Source organism: Xiphias gladius, chromosome 3 (genome assembly GCF_016859285.1).
Source record: "Xiphias gladius isolate SHS-SW01 ecotype Sanya breed wild chromosome 3, ASM1685928v1, whole genome shotgun sequence".
NCBI lineage: Eukaryota > Metazoa > Chordata > Actinopteri > Istiophoriformes > Xiphiidae > Xiphias > Xiphias gladius.
In genome coordinates this window covers 22557129-22584678 of record NC_053402.1, presented here as the reverse complement: position 1 = coordinate 22584678, position 27550 = coordinate 22557129, and the positions used below count along the sequence as shown (strand labels likewise).

The window sequence follows — 27550 nt, the reverse complement described above, 5'->3', positions numbered from 1 at the left end:
TACCTGTAACATCACTCAGGTTTTAACCCACTCAACAAGCTTTGGCCCCTATCATTCACCCAACAGCCAAGTGGGTGTGAGATCATTTGACTGCATGATAGTTTATTTAAGAATATGCACCATGGAAGCATAATTTCAACCGATATGTTAAAGGTATTAAAACCAGGTTTTGACACAGGATCGTTCTACAAGACATTACAGCAGGTTGAAGTGCTGAAGCCCTTTTACGAGCCGCCGCAGCGGGGCTGGTGCCGTCTTCGGCTTGTGAGTCTGCGCGTGCCATCGTGTGGTCCTAGAGACACCTACCGTAGCGGGAACTACCACGGAGGCGGTCTTGGGGCCTTTGGCGGGAGTCCGCCAAACCAGTCAGTAGCTGTCCGCCTGGCCGTCCGTCTGTGGGCAGATTTTGTCACCGCGACAGCGTCTCGCAACTGTGCCAGATGCGGGGACAAAACTTCACAGGTGTGTGGTCGAGATCAAAAAGGAAGGGCGGGTCTGGTAGATGGTTGTGGTCCGACCCATGATTACTCAGAGGTCATCACTACATTATTACATGAGTAGTCAGTACTCATGGGTTGGAACGTCAACATGTTGACGGGCGTCGTGGCTGGTGTGATCCCGTCGCAACATGGACTCTTGTTTATTTTTATACTTTATTTAGTCTATTTAGTTATTGTATGTAATTTAGCCTTTAATTGTATTGTTTGTTACCTACATCATTGCTATGTTACTTGCCTGCTTAATCAAATACTCGCTACCCATCCACAGGTCCTTGTCATTTTAGTTTATGCATCACTTTATCCAGACAGCCTCTGCTTTTCCATTAATTTAAAACTGAATGAATGGTAAAACCGTGCAGATGTTTCAAAACAACCAGTAATCGATTATCAGAAAACAATAACGTTCTTTCGATGAAATAGAAAAGGGAAGGGGGAACTTTTCTGCCTTTTTTTTTCCCTACATAAAAGGCTTTACTTCTCTGACCTTGCTGGTATTTTTACCAAATGATGCCACGACATCCTCTCAACATGCAGCAGAGACAGATGAGAGACAGACGTTGGATATGGAGACATATACACACATATACACACACCCACTTTACACTCTTCGAGGGTCGGAGGGGGGGGGAATCAGCTGGCGCCTGGCGAGCTGGCCGAGGCGCCGCACGGCACAGCGGGGTTCGGTCTTATCACCACCACCGCCTAGACACAACCACGTCACATCACCGGTCACATGCAGGGGCGATGATTCAGGGTCACCAACCCCTCCTCATTTGATGGATGGGAGGAAAAGGCGCGTACCCGGAGAAAAAAAGCCACGCAGACGCCTCCAGATTCTGCATCCCGCACAGAAAGGCCCAAGAACCTTCCTGCTGTGAGGCAAGGGTGCTAACCCCTGCACCACCATGCCACCCGCATGTTCACCTATAATTACCAAAACGAAGGTAAACCTGCGTGCTGATATTCCCCCGAGCAAACAATGTGGCTTTTTTTTTGTCTGGTCTTCGTATGAAATTGTTATTGTACAGTTGTGGAGATTCGGAAACACGAACAAGCGAATTCAGGCAGCGGTCATTCCCTGATTGGTGGTGCCCTGGGAGGTCAACGCAGCTCAGGTTAACGTTCAGCAACGGCAGACGCCGGCGCAGAGCCGTCGCAACACACCACGTGCATGATAACGAGGAGACGCAAAGGCTTCTTCTTTAATGTGCGGACGCGCCAGACCAAGCATCCCTGAACGAACATAGCACAAATGCCTGATCTTCGTTGGACCAGAAGACCTGCTTACATGATCAACAAGGTACCATATCTGAACAGCATGAGAGGACTTAGATCGACTTAGTGCGCATCAACATAAAACTTGCGATTGCACATCAAGTTACCTCATCGTTTTAACTTTTTTATCATTGCTGGTGTTGACATATTTACACGGAGTTGTTTCTTTCATTTCTTTGATCAAACACGGGACATCTGCGTCACCAGTGTCGTGTCAAGGACTGTTTCCCCGTCCATGCGTGTTTCCTCTTGCCTAAATCCGAACCGAACCTTATCGCTGACCCCGACCAGTTATCTCTGTTACGCCTAACCCTGACCTAGCCTAAGCCCTAGCCCGCAACCACGGAGGGGGGCGCTACAGCAGACACCAATTTTACTGGGGGGCTATCTTGAAGGGGGGAACAGACTTCGACGCAAGACCGGCTCCGCCGTCACTCAGCAAGCGCAGCGCAGACTGCCAAACAGCCCCGACCGAAACCGAAGTAAATCTTCAAATAATTCGCAAAAGCATACGTACGAACAACATAGCCTACCTAAAGGAATACACGCTACGCAAATAACGTTTTCTAAATGTGTCACATATCCTGATAACTGTAATTTTTGGAAGTTACGCCAACTGAGAGGAAGCTGCGAAACAGGTTTACAAAAAAAGTGTTTTATTGTTGCAGTGGACTGAATAGTTTGTTTTTTTATTTTTTTATTCAGACGCTAGAGTCTTTTATGGTCAGAGCAGCAGTAACCAAAGTGTTTTTAAATGACCTTCTGGGTTCTTTTAGAGAAACCGACGGTCACCTCCGTGTGCAGGAGGCTAACACACGAGGCACAACCTGGGGCTATAACAAGAGCTGCTTTTTTATGCTAAGCTAAGCTAACTAGCTCTTGGTTGCAGCTTCGCGTCGAACAAATGATTTGACAGTGGTGTCAATCTTCTCCAAACTCTCGCTAAGAAAAGAGAATAAATGTCGAACTATTGCTTTAAATATACAGACTTGGAATCTGCAAGACAAAAAAACAAACAAAAAAGAAAAAACCCCACTGCAACCCTTTGTTGCTTGGTTTTATTTTGAAAACACGGAGGGAAGTGACATGTCATACTTTCCGTGGCCGATGCTTTGAAGAGAGGCGGTTCTCCACGGGCATCAACATCAGAGCGGGGGACTCGGGGCTCGTACGTTTCCCGTCTTCTCGCTGCTTCATCCAGTCAACAGAGGAGCAGAAACGTCGTGGTTGTTTTTTTGTTTTTTCCTGCGCCCAAAACCCGGACTTTTATTTGTTCGTAAAGAAAAAAAAAAAATACATATATATATTTTTGGGACTCACAAATATGCCGCTGTGTTCAGGCTTCGGAGGGAGAAGAGGTCCGGCCTTAGAATAAACTTCACCCGAGTTCAGCCCCGCTCCGTGGAGGAGGAACGGTGAGCCGAGGGACGCTTTAATATCGATATCAGGAAACTTGATAGAAATCTGACGCCGAACTTCACTGTGGAAAAGAATCGTTTGTCTTCCTCTTTCCAGCTATTTCTCACTTCTCCATCGCTCAAACTCGTGACAGATTTACTGTAATTTCTTACAAAATGGGATTTCTGATAATAATAATTGTTTGTTTGTTTGTTTTTTTAAATGTAATTCTTCTAAAAAGTCTCAGCTGCTTTTTGCAACAGCCAGCGACACATCTAACGTGTTATTTTTGGCCTTTTGAATGAATTAAAACCGCTTAACTGAGGCTGCTCTCCAACCTGAGTGTTGCTGTCTCGTAGTTGTCCTCAAATACAGGCGCAGCCACGTGAAATCTTAATTTCTGAAGCGGTCGTTGTTGTTGTTGTTGTTGTTGTTGTTGTGTATATTTACCGGCAGCTTGCTGCTGAACTCGTCTTGTTTGATCCTCAGTTGGATGCTTTTACTTGGCCTCGCTTTGGGGAAGCGGTTTTTAAAGTGGCCGTCGTCGGCGTGGGGGGGGGGCAGAGGGGTCGGCGGAGGTCACAGCTGCTGAGAATCCCCTTCGGAGCCTCGCGTGGTCAGAGATACGTTACGGTTTTTTCGTGCGAGGCAGTTGGGATCCCTCTGCACGCCGGGGCGCGAGGGAGGTCGGTGCCCCGTCCGATCCTCCGGCGCCCCGGGGTCGCAGGGAAACGCCGGGGTTCCGCCGGGGTTCGGCCGGCACCAGTCGCACGGTCGCGGTTTGGGGCCGCGACCGGCCCCGAAATCCCTGTTCGGATTGTGATCCGTGTTTTATTCAGCCACCTGTACTTGTCCAGGGAGCCGCTTAAACCCGGTGCACGCATCACAAAAAACAAAACACATCAAATGCTGACATTTGAGAGGCTGTAACCAGAGAGTGCGTAAAACTGAATGAAACGATTCAGTGACTGAGCAAAACCAGTTGCCACTTAACTATCTGCCATATCGATTAACTCAATAATCATTGCAGTGGCTTAATGTGGCATTTAAGACTGAGTCCGACCCAGTGGTGGAAAGTAAATACCTACATTTATTCAACTACTGTACTGGACTTATGTTACTTTCTACTTCAGCTCCACTACAATTCAGAGGGGAATATTCTACTTTTTTTCTGCACTGCATCTATTTGATAACTGTAGCTACTTTTCAGATTAAGATGTGTACATCGTAAAACATGAAATAAACTTTCAAAAATAAATATTCAACCTTTTCGGCTTGTGACACATTACAAGCCAGACTCGGTGGAATCGCAGACCTCTGCCAAGGCCAGAGACGAACAACGTACACCGGACTTCAGAGAAAAAAAAGATTATCTGCACCAAAATTGGGTGGGTTCCTCTTCCCCGGCCCATGGCCCCATCCCTCCACCAGGTCCGGTGCAAAATCGGCTCAGTACAAACGCACAGACAGACACGGGTGAAAACCTCGTTGGCGTAGGTAGTAATGTGGTTATTACCTGGTTAACAAGAGCAGTGGCTGAAGAAGGGGCCGAGGGTCTTTTACTCAAAAGTAGTAATACCGCAGTGTAAAGGTACTCTGGTACAAGTAAAAGTCCTGCATTCAAAAACCCTATTGAAGTAAAAGTAACAGTTTCTATCAAAATGTACCTAAAATGTCGAAAGTAAAAGCGCTCATTATGCAGAATAGCCCCTTTCAGACTGTTAAATCATGGAGCCCCTGAGTTCCTGAAGGATTATATGAGATTTTATTATTTAATGCGCAGAAAACACAGATTAAGATAAGAAATTATCATAATTGTAATTATTCTTTTTAGGAAAGTTCCTGTTAGCATTTATGGTTCTTCACAAGTAAATGGTGATCTCAAATAAATCCCAAATAAATCAATATTTCCTCCTGAGATGTGCAAAAATTGTACAGTACTTGAGTAAAAGTACTTAATGTGCTTAGTTACCTTCCACCATGTGAGGACGTCACCTTGGGCCCCGAGAAGCTGATGAGCATTTATTTTCAGCATGTACTTCTTTGACATTTCATAAGCTAAACCGAAACATAGCCTGCAAATGAATCAATGAAAATAATCCTTAGTCGTAGCCGTACAAAACAAATGGTGTCTCATTCCGGCCCCTGGTCACGTTTCAGGTGTGTATGAGCTGTGTTAGCAGTTTCACCAAAGAGACGACTGTTTCCGGCACCGAGAGGTAAAATTATTCCGTACTTCACATATAAAACAGAGAGATTCTTATGCAAAATACCGACATTAGAGAAAACCCCAAAGAATGAGAACAGATATTGTTGAATCAGAACTTACTTTTTCTTCCCCTTTCCTCTCCTCATTACTCATCTCAGGGCCCCTCAGATTTCCCTGGTGACCCTTCGGAGGGGCCCGACCCCAGCATTAAGCTGGCTGTGTATAAAGTGGTCAAAAACCAGCTCCACCTCGAGCAGCCACAACAGTGAAATGCTGCTGACGCACTGATGCATCGCTGTTAATCTTCTGTTAATGTCAGATAGAGTGAGATATCAGTCGCGGGGACGTTTCGCTGCAGGACGAGTACTTTTACTGCTGATACTTTAAGCACATTCAGCCCTTAATACTTCCGTACTTGTACTTGTAGGGGCTTAATGTCAGGACTTTTACTCGCGATGGTGCGTTTTTACAGTGTTGCATTGGCACTTTCAGTTGCTTCTTCCTCCACTGTTCTGATTGTCCAGCAGTTTGTCAGCGTGAGTCCCGAAATGCAAATGTTTTTGAAGAGAAATTTGCCTCTTCTGCTGTAATGAGAGTGTTTTATTTGCATGTATGTTGACGTGTTTTGCTTACTCTTACGTAACACCTGATCAGCTGTCTACTCTAACTGTTAACAATGGCAAAAACTACCTTTAGTAGTCGTATACTGTGGTGGAAAGTAACTGAGTACATTTATTCAATTGCTGGACTCAAGTACGATTTTGAGGTACTTGATTACTTACGTTTTATGCTGCTTTATACTTCTACTCCACTGCATTTCAGCGGGACAATCAGATTTTACATTACAAAGATTTGATAATCGTATAAAATATGATGCTCTAACTGCATATAAAGTAGTTAAAAGTAGCTCCACCTTGACCAGCTACTACAGTAAAATACTGCTTTCACATTAATACATCAGTATCAACAGTCTAATAACATAATATGTAACAGTGTAACACTTACACGGGCCATTTTTCTGGATTCCGAGAACTTTAACTTTTGGTTTTTCGGTTAAATTTATGACATTTTCAATGCAGGTCCTTTACTCGTAATGGAGTGTTTTTATTTTGCAGTATTGATACTTTACTTAAGTTAAGGATCTAAGTGCTTCCTCGACTTCCGGTGAAAACTAGCAAGCTTCAAAGGTGGAGAACGACAGTCTGATTTGTTCCAGAAGAAGGAATCAAATGAACACCTCTGGCTGCTTTTACATGCTTCTGCATGGCAGCCTGCACGCAGTCAGTTTATGATGCAGGTGCAAAATGAGAAAACCCGTGTAGTTTAGACAGCACAAATGCAACAATCCAAGCAACACCTCCTACAGCTGAAACTATTAATTGCAGTCAGTTGTCATCACCATTGAAAAAATACTGCGTGCTGATATGAACTTCCCCTACATCCCCTCAGATCGTGTGAGCAGAAATATCTTCAGAATCAATTGAACACCTTTCGTACATCCTCAGGCTACAGCACACATTCATCTGAAACCATTTTCACGGTCAGTTCACGTTTGAGATTGTTATTTTTAAGCAAAAATGCTAAAAATTAACTGGTTTCAGCTTGTCAAGTGTGAGCATTTGGTGATTTCTGTATGTCGTCTGTGACAGTGAACGTGCTGCATCTTTGGGTGTCGGACTGTTGTTCATACAAAATAAAAAAAACAAGACATTTGCAGACTACGTCAGACATTTGATACCAAAAGTGGCACACATAACTGCCGCATTAATCAATAATGAAAATAATCGTTAGCTGCAGCCTTAGACAAATGATCAGCAACAATTTTTATAATCGAATAATCATGTAAATTGTCATTTTTAAGCAAAACCGCCAAACAAATCCACTGGTTCCAGCTTCTCAGGTGTGAATACATTGCTGCTTTTCTTTTTTTACGTATCTTTGGACCGTTGGTCAGACTTGGGCTATTTTCAGACATTTTTTAGTCAAATCATTTTTACATCTTTGGAGGAAATCATTCATCAGATGAGTCAATAATGAAAATAGTTATTAGTTGCAGTCCTCTTCTGCAATATATTGACAATATGTGACGATATGTCCTAATTGTCTATAAAGTAAATAACATTTATGAGTCACGAACAATAAGGCTGAGGCTTTTAAGTAGTCTACAAGCTCAGGAAAACGACTCGTGTGTCACGCTGCTGAAATCCTCACCGGCTTGCTGTCAGCACTATTGTGGTTATTGTCCTACATCGTCACATCTGTAACTTCGCATTTACCCAGTCTTTTTTTTTTTTTTTTTCTCAATCCGGCTCTTTAGCCATTTCTTGAAGATCTATTGCCTAATAAAGATAAAACGGGAGTCAGAGCGATTGCTGAAACAAGCCGAGCCGCCCACGACTTCCACTTTGACTGGGAGTGGTTTTGGTAATGCGGTGGACTAATTATGAAACAGTTTGGCTAATTACTGTCCATGAATGCACAATGGCATCCCGTCCTGCTTTTCCCCTCCTCAGAGAGTCCTCTTGTTGTTGTTATCATGTAGAGGCTGGTGTAAGAATGTGTAACATCAATTATTAAGTGTTGACTTAAGTAGAGGAGGAGTTATATATTAAAGATCAGATAAGATTAAAAAAAAAAAAAAAAAAAAAATCCCGTACATCACACAAGAGCAACTTGTTGTACTAAAATTGTCCTTGATTTCCCCTGTATTTTATTTCCTCACTCAAACTCATAGTCAGCAGTTGAGACCAGAATGAGAATGAGGGAGTTTCTTACGGTTATGAAAGTTCAAAGACAAACTGAGGCGCTTGGTTTTTAAAGCTTGATACCCCATTAAACTTTGCATTTCAAGAAAAGTGTTGCAGCAAAGGGCAAAAACAACCAACTCGGAAACTGAAAAGGATCAAAAATCACTCACTTTATTTGCAACGTTTTGGTCCTTATACTTCCATCAGGTTAATTTGGGTGTTTTATAGTCAGAGTTGATGAACTTCAAACTTTGTAGTAATTGTTATATAATTACTAGACCAAATATTGCAGTAAACTTAAATCTACTCTGCTCCTACATGAGCATACCGACCTTTTTTTGTCTGATGTACCCCTTAAACCTTCATGTTCCTAATGTACCCACTTAATTGGTTTTAAACTGGATGACATTTAACACCATCAGATCAGTTATTTTTATACAGTTGAGCTGCCAGAGTTTAGGTCAAGCTTGCCTTTGTATAGGTGCTACCACGTGGAGTCGCAGAACTTGGATGTTTCAACCGTTCAACCACTACTTTTTAGCTTATTTTCAGTTTATCCATTACCTTTATCTGTAACTTTTAGCTAACTGCTTCAACCTTTTATCAATTACTAACAGTTTTAACTGTTTATTCTAACTTTTAACTATTTCAACTGTTTATCTGTAACCTATATAGTCAAAATGGAAATTGAAAGGACGCTAGGTCGCTACGTCAACGTCGTCTCGTGCATGCAACATGCATTTTATATTTATATATATATATATATATATATATATATATATATACTGAAAATGTGACTATATATCAATTAATTAAAAAGACCATCTCATAGAAAGTCCGTCATTCATGTCGAGAGCTTGCAGTCTGCTAGTTGCGTCCCCTGCAACCACATACTGTATAATTACGAGGATCTGAAGTGTTAATGGTTGATTGGAATAACCTACTGTACATTATTGGTGTTGGTGTCTCATGTGGATATGCTGTTATGTCTTGTTCCCTTTCATCGTGTCCCCTAAAACCCAAACAGACGTCTGAAAAATCGAAACTAATATGTAAGAAATGTCTCAAATCTATGTCATAAAAAAGTACCTTGCAGGAGTACGTTGAGTCACGTGCAGGTGTAGTTTGTTAACCATCATTCAGATTTAAATTGGTCAATGAGCTCCTTGGTGTCTAAGGTCTGCACTACCGGTGTACTGGAATATTTCGATCTTGAATGCTGCGTCATTCCTGCTCTGATTTGCACCCTGGACTAAGTCCAAGAATAAACCGGGAAAAAAAGGATGAAATTAAATCAATAAGGGCAATAAATAAAAAGAAAGTTCAAGTGCAAAACAATTATTCAGTCATATGGCCTGGTTTGATAGGACAATGACAGAACCATCACAACCATAAAGAGTAATTGCTATAGATTCTATTCAAAAGCAGAGGCTGGAGGTGATGAGTACAACTTAAAAGGGGCAGTTTTTTTACATAAACCTTTCATGAACTGTTTTAATGCTTTAAAATTGTATTTGTAACCACATAAGGTGTCCATGATATTTGGAAATATTTTACTGGAATTCAACTTGTGCATTTTTCGAACACCGCGCAAACTAAATGCCACTTTTATATAGATTGAAATCAGTGCTTCAATTATTCTGCGTAACTTTATATCGCTAACTATGCGAACATAACTTTAAGGCTGCATATAAAAGTCCTCTATAACACCGTTAGGGTATGACTTTATACTCAATGACATTTAAATTTTTGATAAGTCTGGTTGTTTTGTGGTTTAGGTGCAACCTGCACGTCATTTCAACCCGTTTCACGCGAGAGGTTGTGCCATAGACCTGCCGTCAACCCATGGGTCGATGAAATGTTTGCGGAGTTTAAGCTGTTTAAACTGTTTATACGTTACCTTTAGCTTACTAGTTCAACAGTTTATCGGTTACTTAGCTATTTCAACTGTTTATCAATTATTTTTGGATAACTGTTTCAACTGTTAATACGTTACTTTTAGCTAACAATTTCAACCTTTAATCCGTTACCTTTAGCTAAGAATTTCAACTGTTTATCCGTTACTTTTAGCTAACAATTTCAACTGTTAATCCGTTACTTTTAGCTAACAATTTCAACCTTTAATCCGTTACCTTTAGCTAAGAATTTCAACTGTTTATCCGTTACTTTTAGCTAACAATTTCAGCTGTTTACCCATTGCTTTTAACTAACTGTTTAAACTCTTTAGTCTTTACTTAGCTATTTCAAACATTTATCCATTACTTTTAGCTATTTCGACTGTTTTCTCAATGGCTTTTACCTAACTAATTTATTTTACCAAACCATCCCACATGTTTATCCATTACTTTTAAATAGCTATTTTAACTGTGTATTCATTGTTTCTAGCAAGCTTGACTTTTTCTTCTTCTTCTTTTAATTGTAATTTCTGTTTTTCCAAATAAGCTGAGCTAGTCCAAAACTGCAAAAGGAGCTACTATACAAACAACCCTGGTGAACGATTAAAGGTTTTAACCCCTTAATGAATTTGAGGCATGTTTAAGAGATCTATCTTCTAACCTCAAAAAGATAAAATTGAGGCATTACAGGAATCTAAGTTTTAAGTGTGTGTATAGATAAAAAGATGATGAATCTTTTTATTAAGGTATGTTTATTTGCCCCGTGGGGGAAAGGGATTATAGTGGGTATTTTACATCTCCTCAGTTACTTGAGTTCAAAGAAAAAATTGTAATCTTGCAAAGCGCTAACAGCTGCAGGAGTGAAGCGAAGGTAGAGTCTTTTTTTTTTTCAAGATAACTCACCACATCCTTCACTCTATAACCACAAACAGAGTCAAGGTTTTATTCACATCTGTGGGAAAATAACCAAAATTAACAACCTAGGTACAGTAACTGCTAGCATGGGATTTGGATCCTGACTGTAGCTTTAATTCGACATTTGATCCATGTTTCAGAAGTTTTATCTAACTAACGACATGTTGACCTCTTGTATTCCCATCCTGTTTGTGTTTCTGTAGATAAACGGTAGCAGAAGGGGGAAGTGGCTTGTGTCATTTGTCTCTTCCTAATTTTAAAAATTAGGAAGAGACAAATGATTTTTTTCCAGTTCCTTTACTCCCCGCATGTCATGTCCATGTCCTTCATTCATGTCGAGAGCTTGCAGTCTGCTAGTTGCGTCCCCTGCAACCACATACTGTATAATTACGAGGAGCTGAAGTATTCATGGTTGATTGGAATAACCTACTGTACATTATTGATGTTGGTGTCTCATGTGGATATGCTGTTTTGTCTTGTTCCCTTTCATCGTGTCCCCTAAAACCCAAACAAACGTCTGAAAAATCAAAACTAATATGTAAGAAATGTCTCAAATCTATGTCATAAAAAAGTACCTTGCAGGAGTACGTTGAGTCACGTGCAGGTGTACTTTGTTAACCATCATTCAGATTTAAATTGGTCAATGAGCTCCTTGGTGTCTACGGTCTGCACTACCAGTGTACTGGAATATTTTGATCTTGAATGCTGCGTCATTCCTGCTCTGATTTGCACCCTGGACTAGGTCCAAGAATAAACTGAAAAAAAAGGATGACATTAAATCAATAAGGTCAATCGTTTGTTAACTTTGTTAACTATCGTTCAGATTAAATGAGTCAGTGAGCCCCTTGTTTTCTTTTTTTATTGTTTTAATGTACTTTACTTCACTTTTACCTTATTCGTACTTTGATCTTATGTCTCTATATTTATGTTTTTGATATGCTCCTGTTTCTGTGTCTTATAATATTTAGGGGTGAAACTAATTTTATGCAACTAATTTTGCCACCAAAGTTAATTATTGATTAATCTGCTGATTATTTCCTTGATTAATCAGTTCATTGCTTGGTCTATAAAAGAAAATAGTCCGAAAAATGCTCATGTCTACATTCCAGTGCCCAAGGTGACAATTTCAAATGTCTTATTTTGTTTAGAGCTGAAAGGATAAGTTGATTGACCTATAGGCCAATCAAACAAAAGTGAACTGGGAGCTATTTTTTACAATCGATTAATCATTTCAGTCATTTTTTAATGCGAAAATGCTCAACATTTGCTGGTTCCAGCGTCTCACAAATGTGAATTTGCTGCTTGTCTTTATCATATATGATTGTGAATGAAATTCGGGTTTGGACGGTAAGTTTCACAAACTAAGCAGTTTAAGGACGTCACTCTTGGGTGGTGACGGGTGTTTTTCACAATGTCTTTACATCATGAACTTAACGATTAATCTGCCAGAACCACAGACTGAAACCCAAATATGTTAAGTTTACTTTCAAAGAAGACAGGATATATTCACACTTGAAAGACTTTAACCGGTTTTTGCAATATTTGCTTAAATGACTCCATCGATCATCAAAATAGTTGCCAGCTAATTTTTCTGAGGAATCAATTAATCAACTGATCATCAGCTCTAATTTTCTGAAAAGTTTGTCAGTTGCATTTTATCACTCTGAGCTGCATTAATCTGCATAAAAGATTATATATTCTATATATAAAGTTTTGATTTGTTTGAGTGATAAAGCTTGAGAGTTTGGGAGATCAATTCCTGTTTTGTTAAGAGCTCAGTACATCGCGTCATCACTCTGAAGGCAGAATGATCGATATTCTTAAATGTTCTTCTTTAAACACGCCCTTTCATTGATTTTTTTAGGGAGATTTTTTTCTCTAAAGGTAACGTTATCCGTGTTAAAAGTACATTTTGAACAGTTTTGAGATGATCTTGTGACTTCTTGTGAGCCTCCCCAAACCACAACTGGTAAACATCATTCTAAAAACAGTGCCGCTATCTCATCAGCATCTTGACACCACAGAGAGAGAGAGAGAGAAATGTCTCTGCTCCTCTAGATCAGATTTTAGTCTGACATTTGCTCGGAAGCAACAAGCTGCTTGAGCTTGTGCTGAATTAAAGTGTTCCTATATTTTTCTTTCTCCCTGCACAGAAACACTTGCTGTGGACCCTCTGATCATCGCTGTAGTCCTCGTTTTTATTTATTTTCTAAACCTTTCTGACACTTCAGCCGGTCCCAATGGAAGCCAGAGGAAAGTATGACTTTACTGCAACGGCAGACGACGAGCTCAGCTTCAGAAAGGGCGATATACTTAAGGTCGGTGTATGTCGATTAAATTATGATTTCCTCACTGTGGTTCTTAAAATACTTCATTACCGTTGCGCAACATCTTGTCGTTTTCTTTTTCTGATCAGATTTTAAGCCCACAAGATGACTGGTATAAGGCAGAGATGAACGGACAGGAAGGATTCGTACCACAAAACTACCTAGAAATGCAGACTCCAAGGTAAGAGACAGTCCTGCTAACTAACAAACAGTGGACCTGAAGTGGATTTGTCACCTTATTTAGGGTGATTGTTGAATATAGTTGAATCCTCACTCAACTTTGACAAAATATACATCACTGAAACCGAGATCCTTGTGATTCTGTCTGTGCAGACCGATTTAAAATCCCAATATCAAGGTGACAGCAGTTGTGAATTGTGCAACAAGAATGCATACAAAAGAAAATCAAATTTTTGTTAAAAGGTCAGAAAAAAACTTTAATTTTTACTATGTTTTATCCCTCTGTCAATGTGGTTTAGTCTCACTTAGACTAATTCTGAGTTTTTGATAAGAAGAGAGACCAGATCCTGTGTCTTAGATTTATGTAATTTTTGGACCAAAAAAGCCGAACTTTTATAATACGACTCTGGCTGTAGGTGTGTGTGTGGTTAACATCCGATAATTAGGATGGCCTCTCGGTGTTCCCAGATGGTTTCAGGAGAACGCCAGTCGCAGCGCTGCAGAGGAGCTCCTGAGGCACAAAGATGTTGGAGACTTTGTGATTCGAGGGTCCCAGAGCTCCCCGGGGGACTTCTCCATCTCTGTCAAGTGAGTAAAAGAGTCACTCGAAAACCATTTTACATCCTCGACTGTGGCGGAAACAAAGACGATGCCTCTGTACCATGGCCACTATCATAGTTTTGCATGTCAGCACTAACACAAAGTGTTTCCAACATCCGAAAAGGAGTGCTTTTTGGATGCTTGAAAAACTTCGGAAGCCCCCTCCCTCGACACCAATCTGACGTCGACTGTGGTGTGGCAGCGTCCGCCAATTTATGCAGCTTTGCAAAAAACTGGCGATCAAGCTTAAACGGTTTCAATGTCTGCCCCCTCTCTATGACGGCAGGGGAAAACAATTTTGCCTTCTGCTGTGGTCGGAAAAAACACCGGTGTTGCCAGATTGGGTGGGTGAAAAAAATTGATTCGGGTGGGTCGTCGCACCATTAGGGTGGTTTCCATCTGCGAAAAGTTCAGCTATATTCCAGAGGTTTGAACAGTAAGGGAGGCGTGCTGGGAGACGGGTGGGGCAAAGACAGGCTGCTATGTGCGGTGGACGCGACAGGTGCATGCAGGTGTTCTAAATACAACAGGAAGTTACTCCTTGTAGATTGGCTGCTTATCAACGCCATCAAGAGCCGCTGCAGCGGCGGCAGTGACGAACAGCTCACAGGGGCAAATAGGGTACTATAAAACCCTTAGTGCCTGCTTGCCGCAAATTGTGTCGAGTCACAACTCTGTCAAATCTAAACACACAGACACGACACACATATTTTTAGATTCAGTGTGACTCAGACTTTTGGAGGATATCATTATGATGACCATTTAAAATAAACATCCATTAAAATGATCTTCCACAACTTGCCCGAGTATCATCACATTTTTAGTTTTCGAACTTTCAAAACTGTTTGAAGCAGTTTGAAAGCGAATGACAAGATTTCTTGACTTGACACGATCAGCAGCAAAAGAAAAAAAATAGCCTCTCTGGTGTCTCTGGTTGATCAGCTTTACGTGTCACTAAACAGGAACAAAGGAGAGGGGGAGGAAAAAAAAGTTTTAATTATATTACATTTCGATCCACACATCAGCTCATCGTACAATTTGGAGATCGCATGACAAAGCACACTTCGTTGCATTTGCTAACTAATCAACCTGAAAGAAGAATCACTTTGTGTTAATATATAACTACCCGGCTCTGCCTTTTAGCCACTTGATGGTTTTGAGCAGATCAGTTGTGTTCACAGCAAGACAGTCAAGTCCCTGACCAGATACTGAGAGTTGATGTAAAAACTTGACGAATAAACACAAAATCAGTCAGAGTTATTAGTGAGGAGATGATCGGCTCGCGATCTGAAACAGCTCGAACTGACAGAGCTGATTTCAGAGAGATTTATGGTTGTTTCTTAATCATATCTAATTTAGAGTATTATCTAATCTAGTTGCCGATTTGGTGGTTTTAGTGCAAAATCTGTTAATAGATCCGTTACATTAAGTAGCCTTATTTATCCAGAAACAGTAAACCAATTTTTTTCCCCTCTATGCACATCAGTGTATATGTAAAAAGCGAAGTCTGACTCATCATCTCGCCGTCTCTTTAGCTTCCCTTAAGTGCTGCAAACTCTGCAAGACTTCACATATTTACAACCAGGAGACAGCTGCAAAGCTGTGGCAGAGTAAACAAGACAGAGGAAGAGAGTAGCAGTATCTTAGAGGTCGTGGCAGCCTTCCAACATGAGGCGCAGTTTACTCTTAAAGTGTCTGCAGTCATTCAGACCATCAGGACATACTGTTCTCACTGTACAGTTCAGTGGGCCAAGCACCTTTTCTTTAACTCTGTTCTCTGCTTTTCAGTAGTTGTTGCTCAAGGCCCATTTAACAAAAAAAAGTTTTTTTTCCCAAAAGACATGTAGACGTTTCACAGAGGGGCAAGCACAAGAGGCCAAATGTTAAACATGAGGGTGGAAATACTCCGGTTTGGGGGTGTGTGGCAGCCAGTGGTGCAGGAAACAGTGTGCGGACAGAGGGAAGAACGGACGCCACTAAATACCAGCAAATTCTGGGTGCAAACGTCCTGCAGTCAGTCAAGAAAGGGAAACTGAAATGGGGTTTGGCTCCTGCAACAGGAAAATGATCCTAAGCAGAACTCAAAAATCTACCATGAACTGCTTCAAGAAACACGAGCTGAGGCCCTCGCTGCCCCTCTGACTTGACCCTGAAAATCTGCTATAGGCAGATCTTAAACAGGCTGTGTTGTGCAGGAAAGCCACGAAATATCTCGAAACTTGAAGTGATCTTCAGGAAGAGTGACCGAAACTTCATCAGAACAGAAAGTCTCTCAGCTGCTACAAAAAATGTTTGCAAGCTGTGGGGGGGGGGTTACTAAGCACTGGTTTTTGCACATGCAGCAATTGCCATTAACTTTTTTTTCCTATTCTATAAATTAATTAAATAGAAAGAAATGGTGCATGAAAATTTGAATAAAGGCTCATTTTTATTGTATTTTTTGCTACAGGGGGAACTATTTAATTCCTTTGACTTCAAAATAGTCTACTTATCGCTACGAATCGCACAAATTAGCATGTCTGTGTCTGTTTTTCAATCTTGAGTTAGCGTAAGCTGATTGCTGGTTCAGGCTAATTGCTAGCTCATGTTAAATGCAGAGCACATGATATACAGTGTATTATAAAGCCATGCACAAACTGAAATATCTCGACTACTATTGGACTGATTGCCATAAAATTCTTTTCAGACATTCATGGTCCCCAGAGGATGAAATGTAATAACTTTGCCAATCCTCTGACTTTTCCTCTAACACGCTGTCCTCTCGTGATAACGTTAGCATTTAGCTCAAAGCTCCACCGTGCATTAGTACAGACTCACAGAGACGCTAGCAAGGCTGTAGACTTGTTGTTTTGCAGTCTCACAGTGTTTTATTTCGTTTTTTTGTTGTTGTTTTTTTTCAGTTGGCTAAACATCCTAAACTTGAGCTTCCACGACACTAGCAAGAGCAGAATATAGGCTTGCAACTTCATGAATATTTTCATTATCGGTTAATCTGACGATTATTTTTTCAATGAATCATTTTGTCAGCAAAATGCCAGAAATATATAATTATTATACATCATATCTCGTATCGTTATAATATCTCAGAGACCGAAGGTGACGTATTCAGACCTGTTGTTTTGTCTGACGAGTATCCAAAGATATTTATATTACTATCATTTGACAAAAAAAAGCATCAAACCCTCATATTTGAGAAGTTATAAACAGCAAATATCTGCCTTTTTTGCTTAAAAAAAAGACTAAAATGATTATTCAATTATCAGAATAGTTGCCGCTTAATTCTCTGTCAATTGACTAATCTATTAATTGACCACTAGACTAAATTTAAGTACAAATTGAGTTTATTTTACTTATTTCTTTAAGTATTTTGAGTTTTTTCTAGTATTACCATTTTATGCTGCTTTATATACATCTAACCTGCTACATTTACAGATATTGTCACTTCTTTACTCTACATTTATCCGACAGATATATTGACTACATACTTTGCAGATATACACAGAAAACATATTAACAGTTAAATAAAACACGATGCGATGCGCCTGAAAACAGCCAACAGCTGTTGCTCCGCTATGACCAGCTACATTCAAATGTTGCTAAGATGTTAATCCATCTACTACTAGTGTTTTGAGGGCATTTTGTATGTTATTGCTGAGTAAAGGTAGATACATGCAAGACAGAAAAGGAGCATAATTTTTCTACAGTATGTATTATATCCAAACGTCGCAGTAAATCTGTATCCGTTTAGGGCCCTAGTAGGTGCTGAGGCCCTCTGATATGACCACCAAGATGGGAGTTACTGCTTTCTAGTAAACCGATGTAGTTTTCTGCATTGACCAGTAGAGGACAAACCAGCTCAGGAAAAAGTCCAGGAATCCAGGAATGAGGGAACCAGGGAGTCAGTAGTTGTTCAGCTGATTTTTCTCTTTACCTGCATGCTTTGAACCCCTGGAGTTAAGAAGTGGTTGAGCAGGTGGTCCTTTTCTGAGCCCCACAGTGACTCTGTGGAACAGGTAAGGTTGAGGGAAACTCAAGGGATTGAAATCGAGGAGGGACATTTTAACACCTGACCACTGTCACGCGAGGAGTCAGTCCTCAGCTTTCTCGTTGCTAAAGAGCAGATCAAAACTTTCTCAGATCATCAACCATTTAAGTAGAATCACAGGCAACACCCGGTCGTCACTCTCAGGTCTCTTCACCCAGGCAGTTAGATCCTTCACCCCCCCCCCCTCCATAACTCAATCCAACTCGTCCAATCAGGGCACCGTTAGAGGTTAAATACCTGAAGAAGCCTCTTGGACGTTAGGTGAAACGTCTTCAAGTATCTAAACTCAAAATATCGTTGCTTCTGTGGGAGCTCAGGTCTCTTTTCGGGGAGCTAACCCCCCCTGTAATTCATACGCTGATATTTATATATTTTTTCTTTTAGTGCTATGTGTACATTTTTGCCACTTGCATGTCTTTATGTGTGCCCGCGTGAGCCACCTCAAAATTTCCATAAGCCTTGTGGTGAACAATAGGCAGGTTTCCATCCAAATTAAGTGCAAATATCAATGTAATGGTCTCCTCATCAGTCCACACAGATCTGACACGCGCACATGCTTCATATACGTCATCATTTATTCTGTTTACATTGCACTTTGCCACATTGCTTTAATCAGTACGTCAACATTTCCAGTGTATCCATTCTTTATTTTTTTTTAATTCGCAGATTGACAATTTGCAGACAATTCAGGTGGTTGGCAAACGGTCTAATAAAGTTTTTCTGATTCTGATTCTTCATCTTTTCCCTCAGACATGAGAGCGACGTTCAGCACTTTAAAGTGTTGAGGGACAACAAAGGCCAGTACTTCCTGTGGTCCGAGAAGTTCACCTCCCTAAACAAGCTGGTGGAGTTCTACAAGACCACCTCTATCTCAAAGACCAGGGAGATCTACCTCAACGACGGCAGCTCAAGTAGGAGTCCCTCCATGGCCCCGTCGGTACGAGACCTTTCTGCTGTCTGTAGCTTCGATTTGCTATCTAACGGCACACTACGCTTGCTCAAACTAGATTTCTTAATGTCACCAAAAAACCAGACCACAGTAACCTACTTAAGTGGGTAGTTTGTTAAATATGTATCTGCTTGGCAGGACAAGATCAAATCTTTAAGGTAGCAAATAAATAAACAACATGTAGTTATGCAAACAGAAAGTCACTGTAGCATCACAAGCTTCAACATAACTTTAAGTTCCCCTATTTAGAATTTATAAGCAGAACACGAACATTAAATAAAAGATTGATAACACACTATAATGTTATTATAAGCAGATATAAAGTATTTGAAGCGTTATTGTTAACCATGATATCTTCTATGAAGACATATTTAATATTATTACAGCTGTATTTTACTGTATTGTCATTCATCACCTGTTTACACAGCAGCCTCCAGTTATGGATGCCCAGGGGAGCTACAAAAAAATCCATAAATAAACACCTAGATCAGCTTACAACTATTTTATAGGCTTTTATAAGCATTTATTATGTTTATATACGGCCTATAAATGCTAGATAGGGGGACTTAAAATGAACTGTTAGCAAACATAATTTCCAACAATTACAGTTTTAGGAGGACTAATTATATTAACCTTAGCTGCAAATCATATGTAAATGTACATATATATAATTCAAATTTACATACAGGGAGAAATATTTGTTTCAGAAGTATTATTAATACAGTTTAGCGTGAGTTGGGAAATATCTGATTAAGCTAACGTAACTGTGGCTAGTCAAACTACCGTCATCAGCACGTTTGGTAAATTTTAAGTTATGTTTTGTTGTTTTTGTGAGATGTATTTAAGTCTATTTTATGTATTTGGGTCACATATTAGCAAGCTAACGTTACGTTTGTCAGTTATTTCGGCTAGCTACTGTACGTAACGGTTACACCCGGCGGGTATCGGTTGGTACTGACCGCTAATCTCTACAGAAGAACTAGTTGGTGTGGTGCAATCCAATTTTTTTATTTACTTACTGATGAAACTCACACTAAGGGAGTGCGTGAGGGTGGGGTAACTGTTGCCCACAGATTGTTTGCTGGGAAGTAACTTCAGTTAGAACTGGGCTAAGTTTGAACTAACAAACACCAGGTGCAACCGGCTACAGTTTCCTCAGTTTCAACATATCTTCAACTAAAGGAATCCTCACATTGGTAAAATATGTTGTTGTTTACTGTCATATGGGAAGGTAGATGAGAAATTATAGCTAACTTCTCATGGAATTCTTGGTTTAAAAAAAGAAAAAAAAAAAGAATAAATGCAGGAGTATTCACTTAAAGTTAAATTATTTTGGTTATGTTCAGGCAAATGTTTTGGATTTGTTTTCACTTACTTCCCTGCCCAGGTTTGTACACATCATGAAAAACATTTGATTCATGAGAATATAAATAGAAGTGAGAGCTGTGTCGTTTATTATTTTACACTAGTTACTGACACACCTATTTTGAATTTGCAGTGCGATGTTATCTACTTCCTGTCTGTTTCTGTCCTATAGGTGAAGAGGGGAAGTTTGCCGGAACAACATCACTCCGCTGCAGCGATTGCTGCTACGCCACGCAGAGCTTCAGACCAGCCTCACAGCCAGCTGGTACACTCTCTTTATATAAAATATATACCGTATAACACTGCTTCCCAGCATTTGTTAGTCTGGTCTCCCACCTCTCTCATAGAAACCATCTGCCATGCTCCTAATTTGTTAATTTTATTGATTTTACACTGGATTACATTTAACATTATCAATTAAATTACTATCAGAAAATATGAAAGTGCATGTTGCTACAGTATTTTTTTGCATAAAATTGAACTGCCAGTGTTTAGATTGGTTTGGTTAAGTTTGCATTCTTAGTACTAGCACTTGGAGTGGCAGGGACTGGACGTTAATAACTTCAACTGCTTATACATTACTTTTAGCTAACTATTCCAAATGTTTATTCATTACTTTTAGCTAACTATGTCATCAGTTTATACATTACTCTTAGCTAAACGTAACGGATAAATAGCTAACTATTTCAGCTGTTTATCAATCACTTTTAGCTAACTATTTAACCACTACTTCTGGCTAACTATTTAACCATTACTTGTAGCTAACTATTTCAACTGTTTCTGTAACTGTTATCTAACCATTTCAATCGCTTATCCATTACTTTTAGCTAATAACTTCAAGTGCTTATACATTACTTTTAGATTACTTTTAGCTAAAAATTCAACTATTACTTTTAGCTAACTATTCCAACCGTTTATCCATTACTTTTAGCTAACTATGTCATCAGTTTATACATTACTCTTAGCTATTTATCCGTTACGGTTAGCTAACTATTTCAGCTGTTTATCAATCACTTTTAGCTAACTATTTAACCATTACTTTTAGCTAACTATTTCAACTGTTTCTGTAACTGTTATCTAACCATTTCAATCGCTTATCCATTAGTTTTAGCTAATAACTTCAACTGCTTATACATTACTTTTAGCTTACTATTTAACCATTACTTTTAGCCATTTCAACCATTTATCCATTACTTTTAGCTAACTGTTTAAACTGTTTATCCATTACTTTTATCATTACATTTATCTATTACACCATAACTTCTCCGCTCACTAGCTAACTAGTTTTCACGCGCTCGCGATCACATCAGGTGGTGTTAAGATGCTACAACTGATTCAATATGTGGATTTTTTTTTTAAATTTTAATCATAATATCTGTTTTTGAGCTACTCCACAATCTTTCCACATAACCCTTGGCAACTCCAGAAGTAACTCCCGGGGTCACTGGTGTATACCATCATATTGATTATATAATATTTGTTTATCGGTTTTAGTTAAAAGTCATTGAAAGCAAAAACAAAGTGGAGTGTTTGTCCCTCTTTTCCAGGCTAAGAGGGTGGGTCTAGAGGAGCGAGCTCACACCATCGGTCACACAGGAAGAAACAGTCCCATCAGCTCTGCTTATCCTCCCCGTCGCACATCTGAAACCATGCCTCTGCCTCAGGTCAGCCCGTCCTTTCTCTTCTCCTGAGGGAAAAACAAAGTCTGCTCTGGGATTTTGGTTGAAGTAGTCCAGAGCAGGGCTGCAACTGTCTGCTAAATCTCAATCTCGATCTGTAAAATGTCAAAAAACTGCGTGAACTGTGAAAAATACCTGCCACAAGTTCCCAGAACCCCGAGTGGCATCATCAAATTGCTTAATTTGAGTGTTGGAGTATTAGTCAGACAAAGATATTCAGTGTATAAAGATATGAAACAGAGAGAAAAAAAAATTCCTGTCATTTGAAACTGGAACCAGCAATTTATTCTTGGTGACTGACTTGAATGATTCATCGATTATAAAACTAATAACTGATTAATTTTCTATCTATTGACTCGTTCAATCATTTAAGCAGTAGTCCAGATTTTTTGAATAATTTGGAGGCATTTCAGGTCCTCAAACTCATTAAATCATGCCTCCTTCCTCCTCCTTGTTTTTACTCTAATTAATAAATTATGCTCTCAAATGACCAGTTTTCTCTTAATATACTCGTTTTGCATTTCCATGCTCCTCTGATTTTTCCTTTTCCCTCAACTCCGTTACTATAAAGAGCTTGGATTTAATACAGTTTTTACTGTATAACAGTTACAGCAGCCACTTTACATAAAATCAAAAAAAACAATGACGTAGGTAAAAAAACAAATACAATTAAAGGCTTAATTATATACAATAGCTAAATAGACAGATAAAATATAAAAATAAATAGAATAACAAAGAAATACATGATGAAAACAATGTGTTAATATATACTGTACAATGATAGTAATAATACACTGTACAGTAGTGCAAGTCAGATGGATATTAAGATGCAGGATTGTCTGTGGATGTTAAACATAATTAACTGCACATTGAATACATATGTATTGTCTGAATAATTCACGCAATGTATACGTGGTAACAGTATCTACAGAGGATACTTGAAATATAATCAAAAGATGAATCTAAAATATGACAGATGTGATGGATCATGTAGTAAATAAAAGTCCAGGTGAGCAGTACACTTGTTTTGATCTTAGACTGAGATATGTACTTAAGCTATATACACTTCATCTTTTTGGACTGTTGTGTTACCTTGATAAAAGCATGTCATTACCCTCTGCATAAGCAAATTAAACAAATTGAGAGCATGTTTTAGTATTTTCAGTGCACAAGTTAATAATTAGAGGAAAAAAAATAAGTAAATTAAGAACTCTAATTAGTAATTTGAGAAATGTATGTGTAATTTGATGTTTGGATGTTTTTATCCGCTAAAATGATTTTATCATCATAAATGAGGATGCAGCGCTCGGCTGTCAGGTATTACTCAGTGTTTGGTTTGCCTCATCTGTCCCACAGAGGCCGTGCGCGGTGCAGGTGAAGGCGCTGTACGACTTCAACGCCGAGGAAGACGACGAACTCGGTTTCTGCGCCGGAGACATCATCGAAGTGCTGGATCGCTCAGACGCGTCGTGGTGGAAAGGGAGGCTGCGGGGCAAAAGCGGGCTGTTTCCTGCCAACTACACAATACAGCTGTGAGAAAACACCCCGGGCGACACACTTACTATGCCTACACACACATTCACAGACTCGCTCTGCAGGTGCAGCGCCCCGAGTATGCGTTGTTGAACATAAACACTGGGCAGTCAGGGAGTCATCTAATCTCTGCACCACACGTCGGGACTTCATCAGTATGCCGGGGCCCAAATGACTGTGGGGCAGTTAGTGTTTTCAGATCATATTCATATATGTATATATATATATATATATATATATATATGGTGCTCTTTCAGGTTTTATTGGACACGTTTTGCTTCAGTCAGTCAACGAAGCGAAGGCGCATCCTAAATCCTGGCACTTGTTTAACAGGCGCACAGGAACTGCTTCAGATGGCACTGCGGAATGTTTTATCATCTGTATTATGACGTGTCTGTCGGCAGGTATTTATTTGCCAGATGCTCGTTGGCCAGTCCGCTGATGAATCGACTGTTTCTGTTCATGCTGTAAGTGTAGTCACATTTTCTTCCACAAAAAAAAAAAAAAAAAAAAAGAAATTTTGTATGAAAAAATAATCAGCTGATTTCTCAAGAAGTCTGAATGCTTCACATAGACATGTACCTTCCTCAGGACACACTGACTTGGAAATAAAATGATTTTTATCACCAATTTGATGTTTAAATCTACTGCTAACTCTGAATGTCGATGGCTCTCTGGGGAGGTTTATAGGGACTTTTATCCTCCCTCATGAAAGTTTTGTTTCCTATAACCTGCAGTAGATTCTTTTATCATGACATTTCTCTGGAACCCTGGATTTTATTTATGAAGGGATTACTGTAGCAACGGTTGCACGATGGTGGCTAAAATAAAAGCGGGAGTAAGGAGAGGTGGCCTTCAAAATAAAAGCTGCACTGGCGCCTGGGCCAGATTAAGCTGTATCCTATGGGCTGGATGCTCCAAATGACGCCGCTGCGGTTGAGCTCTTGTAGCCTCACAGAAACCAGAAATAATGGTGCATTTGTCGCCAAATCGTATAATAAACATTTGCAAGATTATTAACCAAAAACTGAAAGAAAAAAAAAACTCTGCACACCTGAATATGCAGCAGGTGTCGTTGAAGGAAAGCGCAACCCAAATTAGACTGACAAAACTCCCGCGAACACTGTGTCGTTCTCACTGCTGGTACATTTATTTATGCACACTTCCCATCTTTTCCAGCTCATTTCCTGGAAACTTTCCTCATAATTTACGAGAAATTAGCAGGTGTTTAGCCGTTAATTAGTTGGATATTTCCAAGAAAGGCCCACATAGTTTGGTACTAATTATAAGGCAAATGTAGAAAGTGTTAATTGCTACAATCATTAAGTACCTGCCTGTTTTTAAGAAAAAAAGTAAATTACGTCGTAGGTACAGACATAAATATCCATCAGTTTCCTAGAAAAACTAGTCTTTCCCATGGGGGGGGTATTAAACACCTCTGTTTTTAATGCACTCAACTGTCACCCTTTAAGACAGTGTCAACATAAACTGAACATTAAAGGCATCATGAAAGTAGACTTTAATGCAGAGCAGATGTATTGCATTGCATTAGCCTGCACACTTGTGCCTGATAAAGTGGTCGCTGAGTTTACATCCTGTGCATAGCGGATGCCAGATAAATTTGGAGGACCACAGAAACTGACACCTTTGTCGATTTCTAATCCTCTTCTAATGTTTTGACGACGCAGCTGAATCAACAAGTAAACACGTGCGTCCGTCGTAGGCATTAGTTATTAGAGTAATCAGTGATGACGTGTTTAGGAAAGTCTGGAAAAATCTGCAGCATAGTTCGGCGTCGTTATTCTGCACACAGTCGCTACACTGTGTGAAGCTTTCACAATGAGGTACACTGCATTCCTTAGATCTCGGGGCATAAGACAAAGGTGAAAAGACATCTTACTCTGGTACCTTCACTGAGAAAGGATTTCATAATTGAAAGACTTTTTCCTCAATTTTTATAACATTTTTTAATGACATGGAAGTTCTTAACATTCACCTGAAGTCCTTTGCATCGGCGCAGTTACCGTGTTTGGAGACCAGCTAAGTTTGTCCACCCAACAGCAATCATTTACTGACTATTCTAGTAAGATCAAATTTTAAAAATTGCAAACTTTTGTCCATGTTAGGGTCCTGGCTGTTTAGTTCCACTATTCCTCTCAGTTCTACGCTGCTGCTCGTAGGCCAAGAAAAGTGTAGTTGGCAGCAGGAGCCTTGGACACGTTTCCTGCGTTTAAAAAATGCAAGTTGCAGTGATTCACTTAATCACATGTTGGACAACAGGAAAATAACCGGTTGATGAGAGATGTTTCCGTGTAACTTCTATGTATTGGTAAAACCTGTCTTAGCTACATACCAGGCGTTTTGCTCGAGGACACTTCGACACGTGGACAGGAGGAGCCGGAGGTCAAACCACCGACGATTGATACCTCCTCAACCACAACCACCCTGTGAATATCATGTGGTCATAGGACAGTTTTAAATTTTACATGTCGGGGCAATGTTCACATTACCACACCAGCTTTATTCTTTAGCTACTGACTGGTAATACTGTTTTCCTTTTTCTCTGCCTCGACCGCATTGTTGATGGTAAGAAGGCGTTATACAGTAAGTTCTGTTCCGCTTTGATTAGGCGGCTTACTTCTTAAACTCTCACCTTTCCTTTTTTCATGTGCAGCTGACCACACACCTTCTTTGGTTACTGGACTCACGGTCTGCAGTCTGTAAGCCACTCATGACAAAAATCCGGTTTTTACGTGACATTTTCTAAATCCGGTTTATTGCATGTGTGCGAGGCATCCTGTCACCTGGCCAGTTTCACTTTGCCCCCCCCCCCCTGTCCCTTTTTTGGCATCTCCTGCATTACCTTTTTGCGCCTAATGTGTTCTTAAAAAGTAACAGTGAGTCAATTTGAATTTGTAGGATACCATTTAACATCTGACCTGGGTCAGATTGAAATCGGCCCTCTGTTCAGACTGGCTCATTTGTGCTTATCTGTGGATCCTTTACTGCAGTAAAAGTAACAATACAATAATGTCAAAATCCCCCATTACAAGTCATACTCTTAATTAATTACTAATTATTAATTAATTATTACTACACAGAAGTATTATCAGCAACATGTAGTTAAAAGTATCAAAGTAAAATGTTCCTGTGACTGATTTATTATTATGTCTGACATCATTTGATTGTTAATACCGATGCATCAGTGATTCAGTAGCATTTTACCGTGGTAGCTGCCTGACGTGGAGCTGGTTTTAACTTTAACTGTATATAAAGTTTGTTCAGTCTAGTGAATCCCAACCTAGAGGTCGGGGCCCTCCAAAAGGGTCACAGGATAAATCTGAGGGGTCGTGAGATGATGAACGGGAGAGGAAAAAAGAAGAAAAACATAGGTTCCGATGCACAAGTTCCCATTTGTTCTGGGTGATTTCTGTCTAGTATTTTATGTTTTTGTTAAAACGTGATAATTAAACCCCTCTGGGCCTCGAACAAGGGGAAGTTTTAGAGGGGAACTGCTACTGACTCACAGACAACTGAGACATTAGCCGCTTACTAGACGCTGAGATTTCGGTCCGGGGTTGTGCAGTCTCTCAACAACGTGTTAGAGGTTACACAACCCCCGAGAAACTAAATCATTCAGATAAAATGTAGTGGAGTAAAAAGTACAATATTTCCCTCTGAAATGCAGTTGACAGTGATTATAAAGAAGCAGAAAAGTACCTCAGAACTGTACTTAAGTGTAGTGCTTGAGTAAATACACTGGCACTTTGTTCATCAATATAATCAGCTGCCAGTGGCCTGTTTTTCTCCTCATGCCACAGTTCAGAGGGAAATATTGCACTTTTTACTGCACTGAATTTACTCAACAGCTCTAGTTCGCTTACAAATGGAGATTTTTCATGCAAAACAGAGGAAGAGTTTATAAAAATATAA

General features: G+C 39.9%; 2 protein-coding genes across 5 annotated transcripts in view; one reads left to right on the top strand and one right to left on the bottom strand.

Annotated features, from left to right (window-relative positions):
• The window catches only part of si:ch73-281f12.4 (RA_Radil_like and Myo5p-like_CBD_Rasip1 domain-containing protein), a 45402-nt gene extending 39744 nt beyond the window's left edge, over nt 1–5658 (bottom strand). Inside the window, exon 1 of the mRNA XM_040116225.1 lies at nt 5503–5658. The gene's annotated coding sequence lies outside the window, so the exon portion shown is untranslated. The remainder of the gene's footprint in view (nt 1–5502) is intronic.
• grap2a (GRB2 related adaptor protein 2a) lies at nt 1302–24131 on the top strand. Of its 4 annotated transcripts, XM_040116267.1 has the most exons (9): nt 2934–3190; nt 6832–6922; nt 13093–13257; nt 13356–13447; nt 13915–14034; nt 18842–19028; nt 20578–20670; nt 21953–22069; nt 23441–24131. In XM_040116267.1, the coding sequence occupies exons 3-9, from the start codon at nt 13180–13182 to the stop codon at nt 23618–23620; spliced, it is 867 nt and encodes a 288-aa protein (XP_039972201.1). In that variant the 5' UTR covers nt 2934–3190; nt 6832–6922; nt 13093–13179; the 3' UTR covers nt 23621–24131. The 4 variants fall into 4 exon arrangements, with proteins under 4 accessions (XP_039972191.1, XP_039972182.1, XP_039972201.1 ...); XM_040116257.1 differs by lacking the exons at nt 2934–3190; nt 6832–6922 and adding an exon at nt 1302–1444; XM_040116248.1 differs by lacking the exons at nt 2934–3190; nt 6832–6922 and adding an exon at nt 1510–1800.
• The last annotated feature ends 3419 nt before the right edge of the window (nt 24132–27550 follow it).

What these genes read in the sequence shown, in the direction of transcription:
- grap2a (XM_040116257.1), top strand. Translation starts at nt 13,180, where the DNA reads ATGGAAGCCAGAGGAAAGTATGACTTTACTGCAACGGCAGACGACGAG. An exon ending in GACTTCTCCATCTCTGTCAA is followed by an intron (nt 14,035 to 18,841) that starts GTGAGTAAAAGA and finishes CTTTTCCCTCAG; the next exon opens with ACATGAGAGCGACGTTCAGC. An exon ending in AAACCATGCCTCTGCCTCAG is followed by an intron (nt 22,070 to 23,440) that starts GTCAGCCCGTCC and finishes TCTGTCCCACAG; the next exon opens with AGGCCGTGCGCGGTGCAGGT.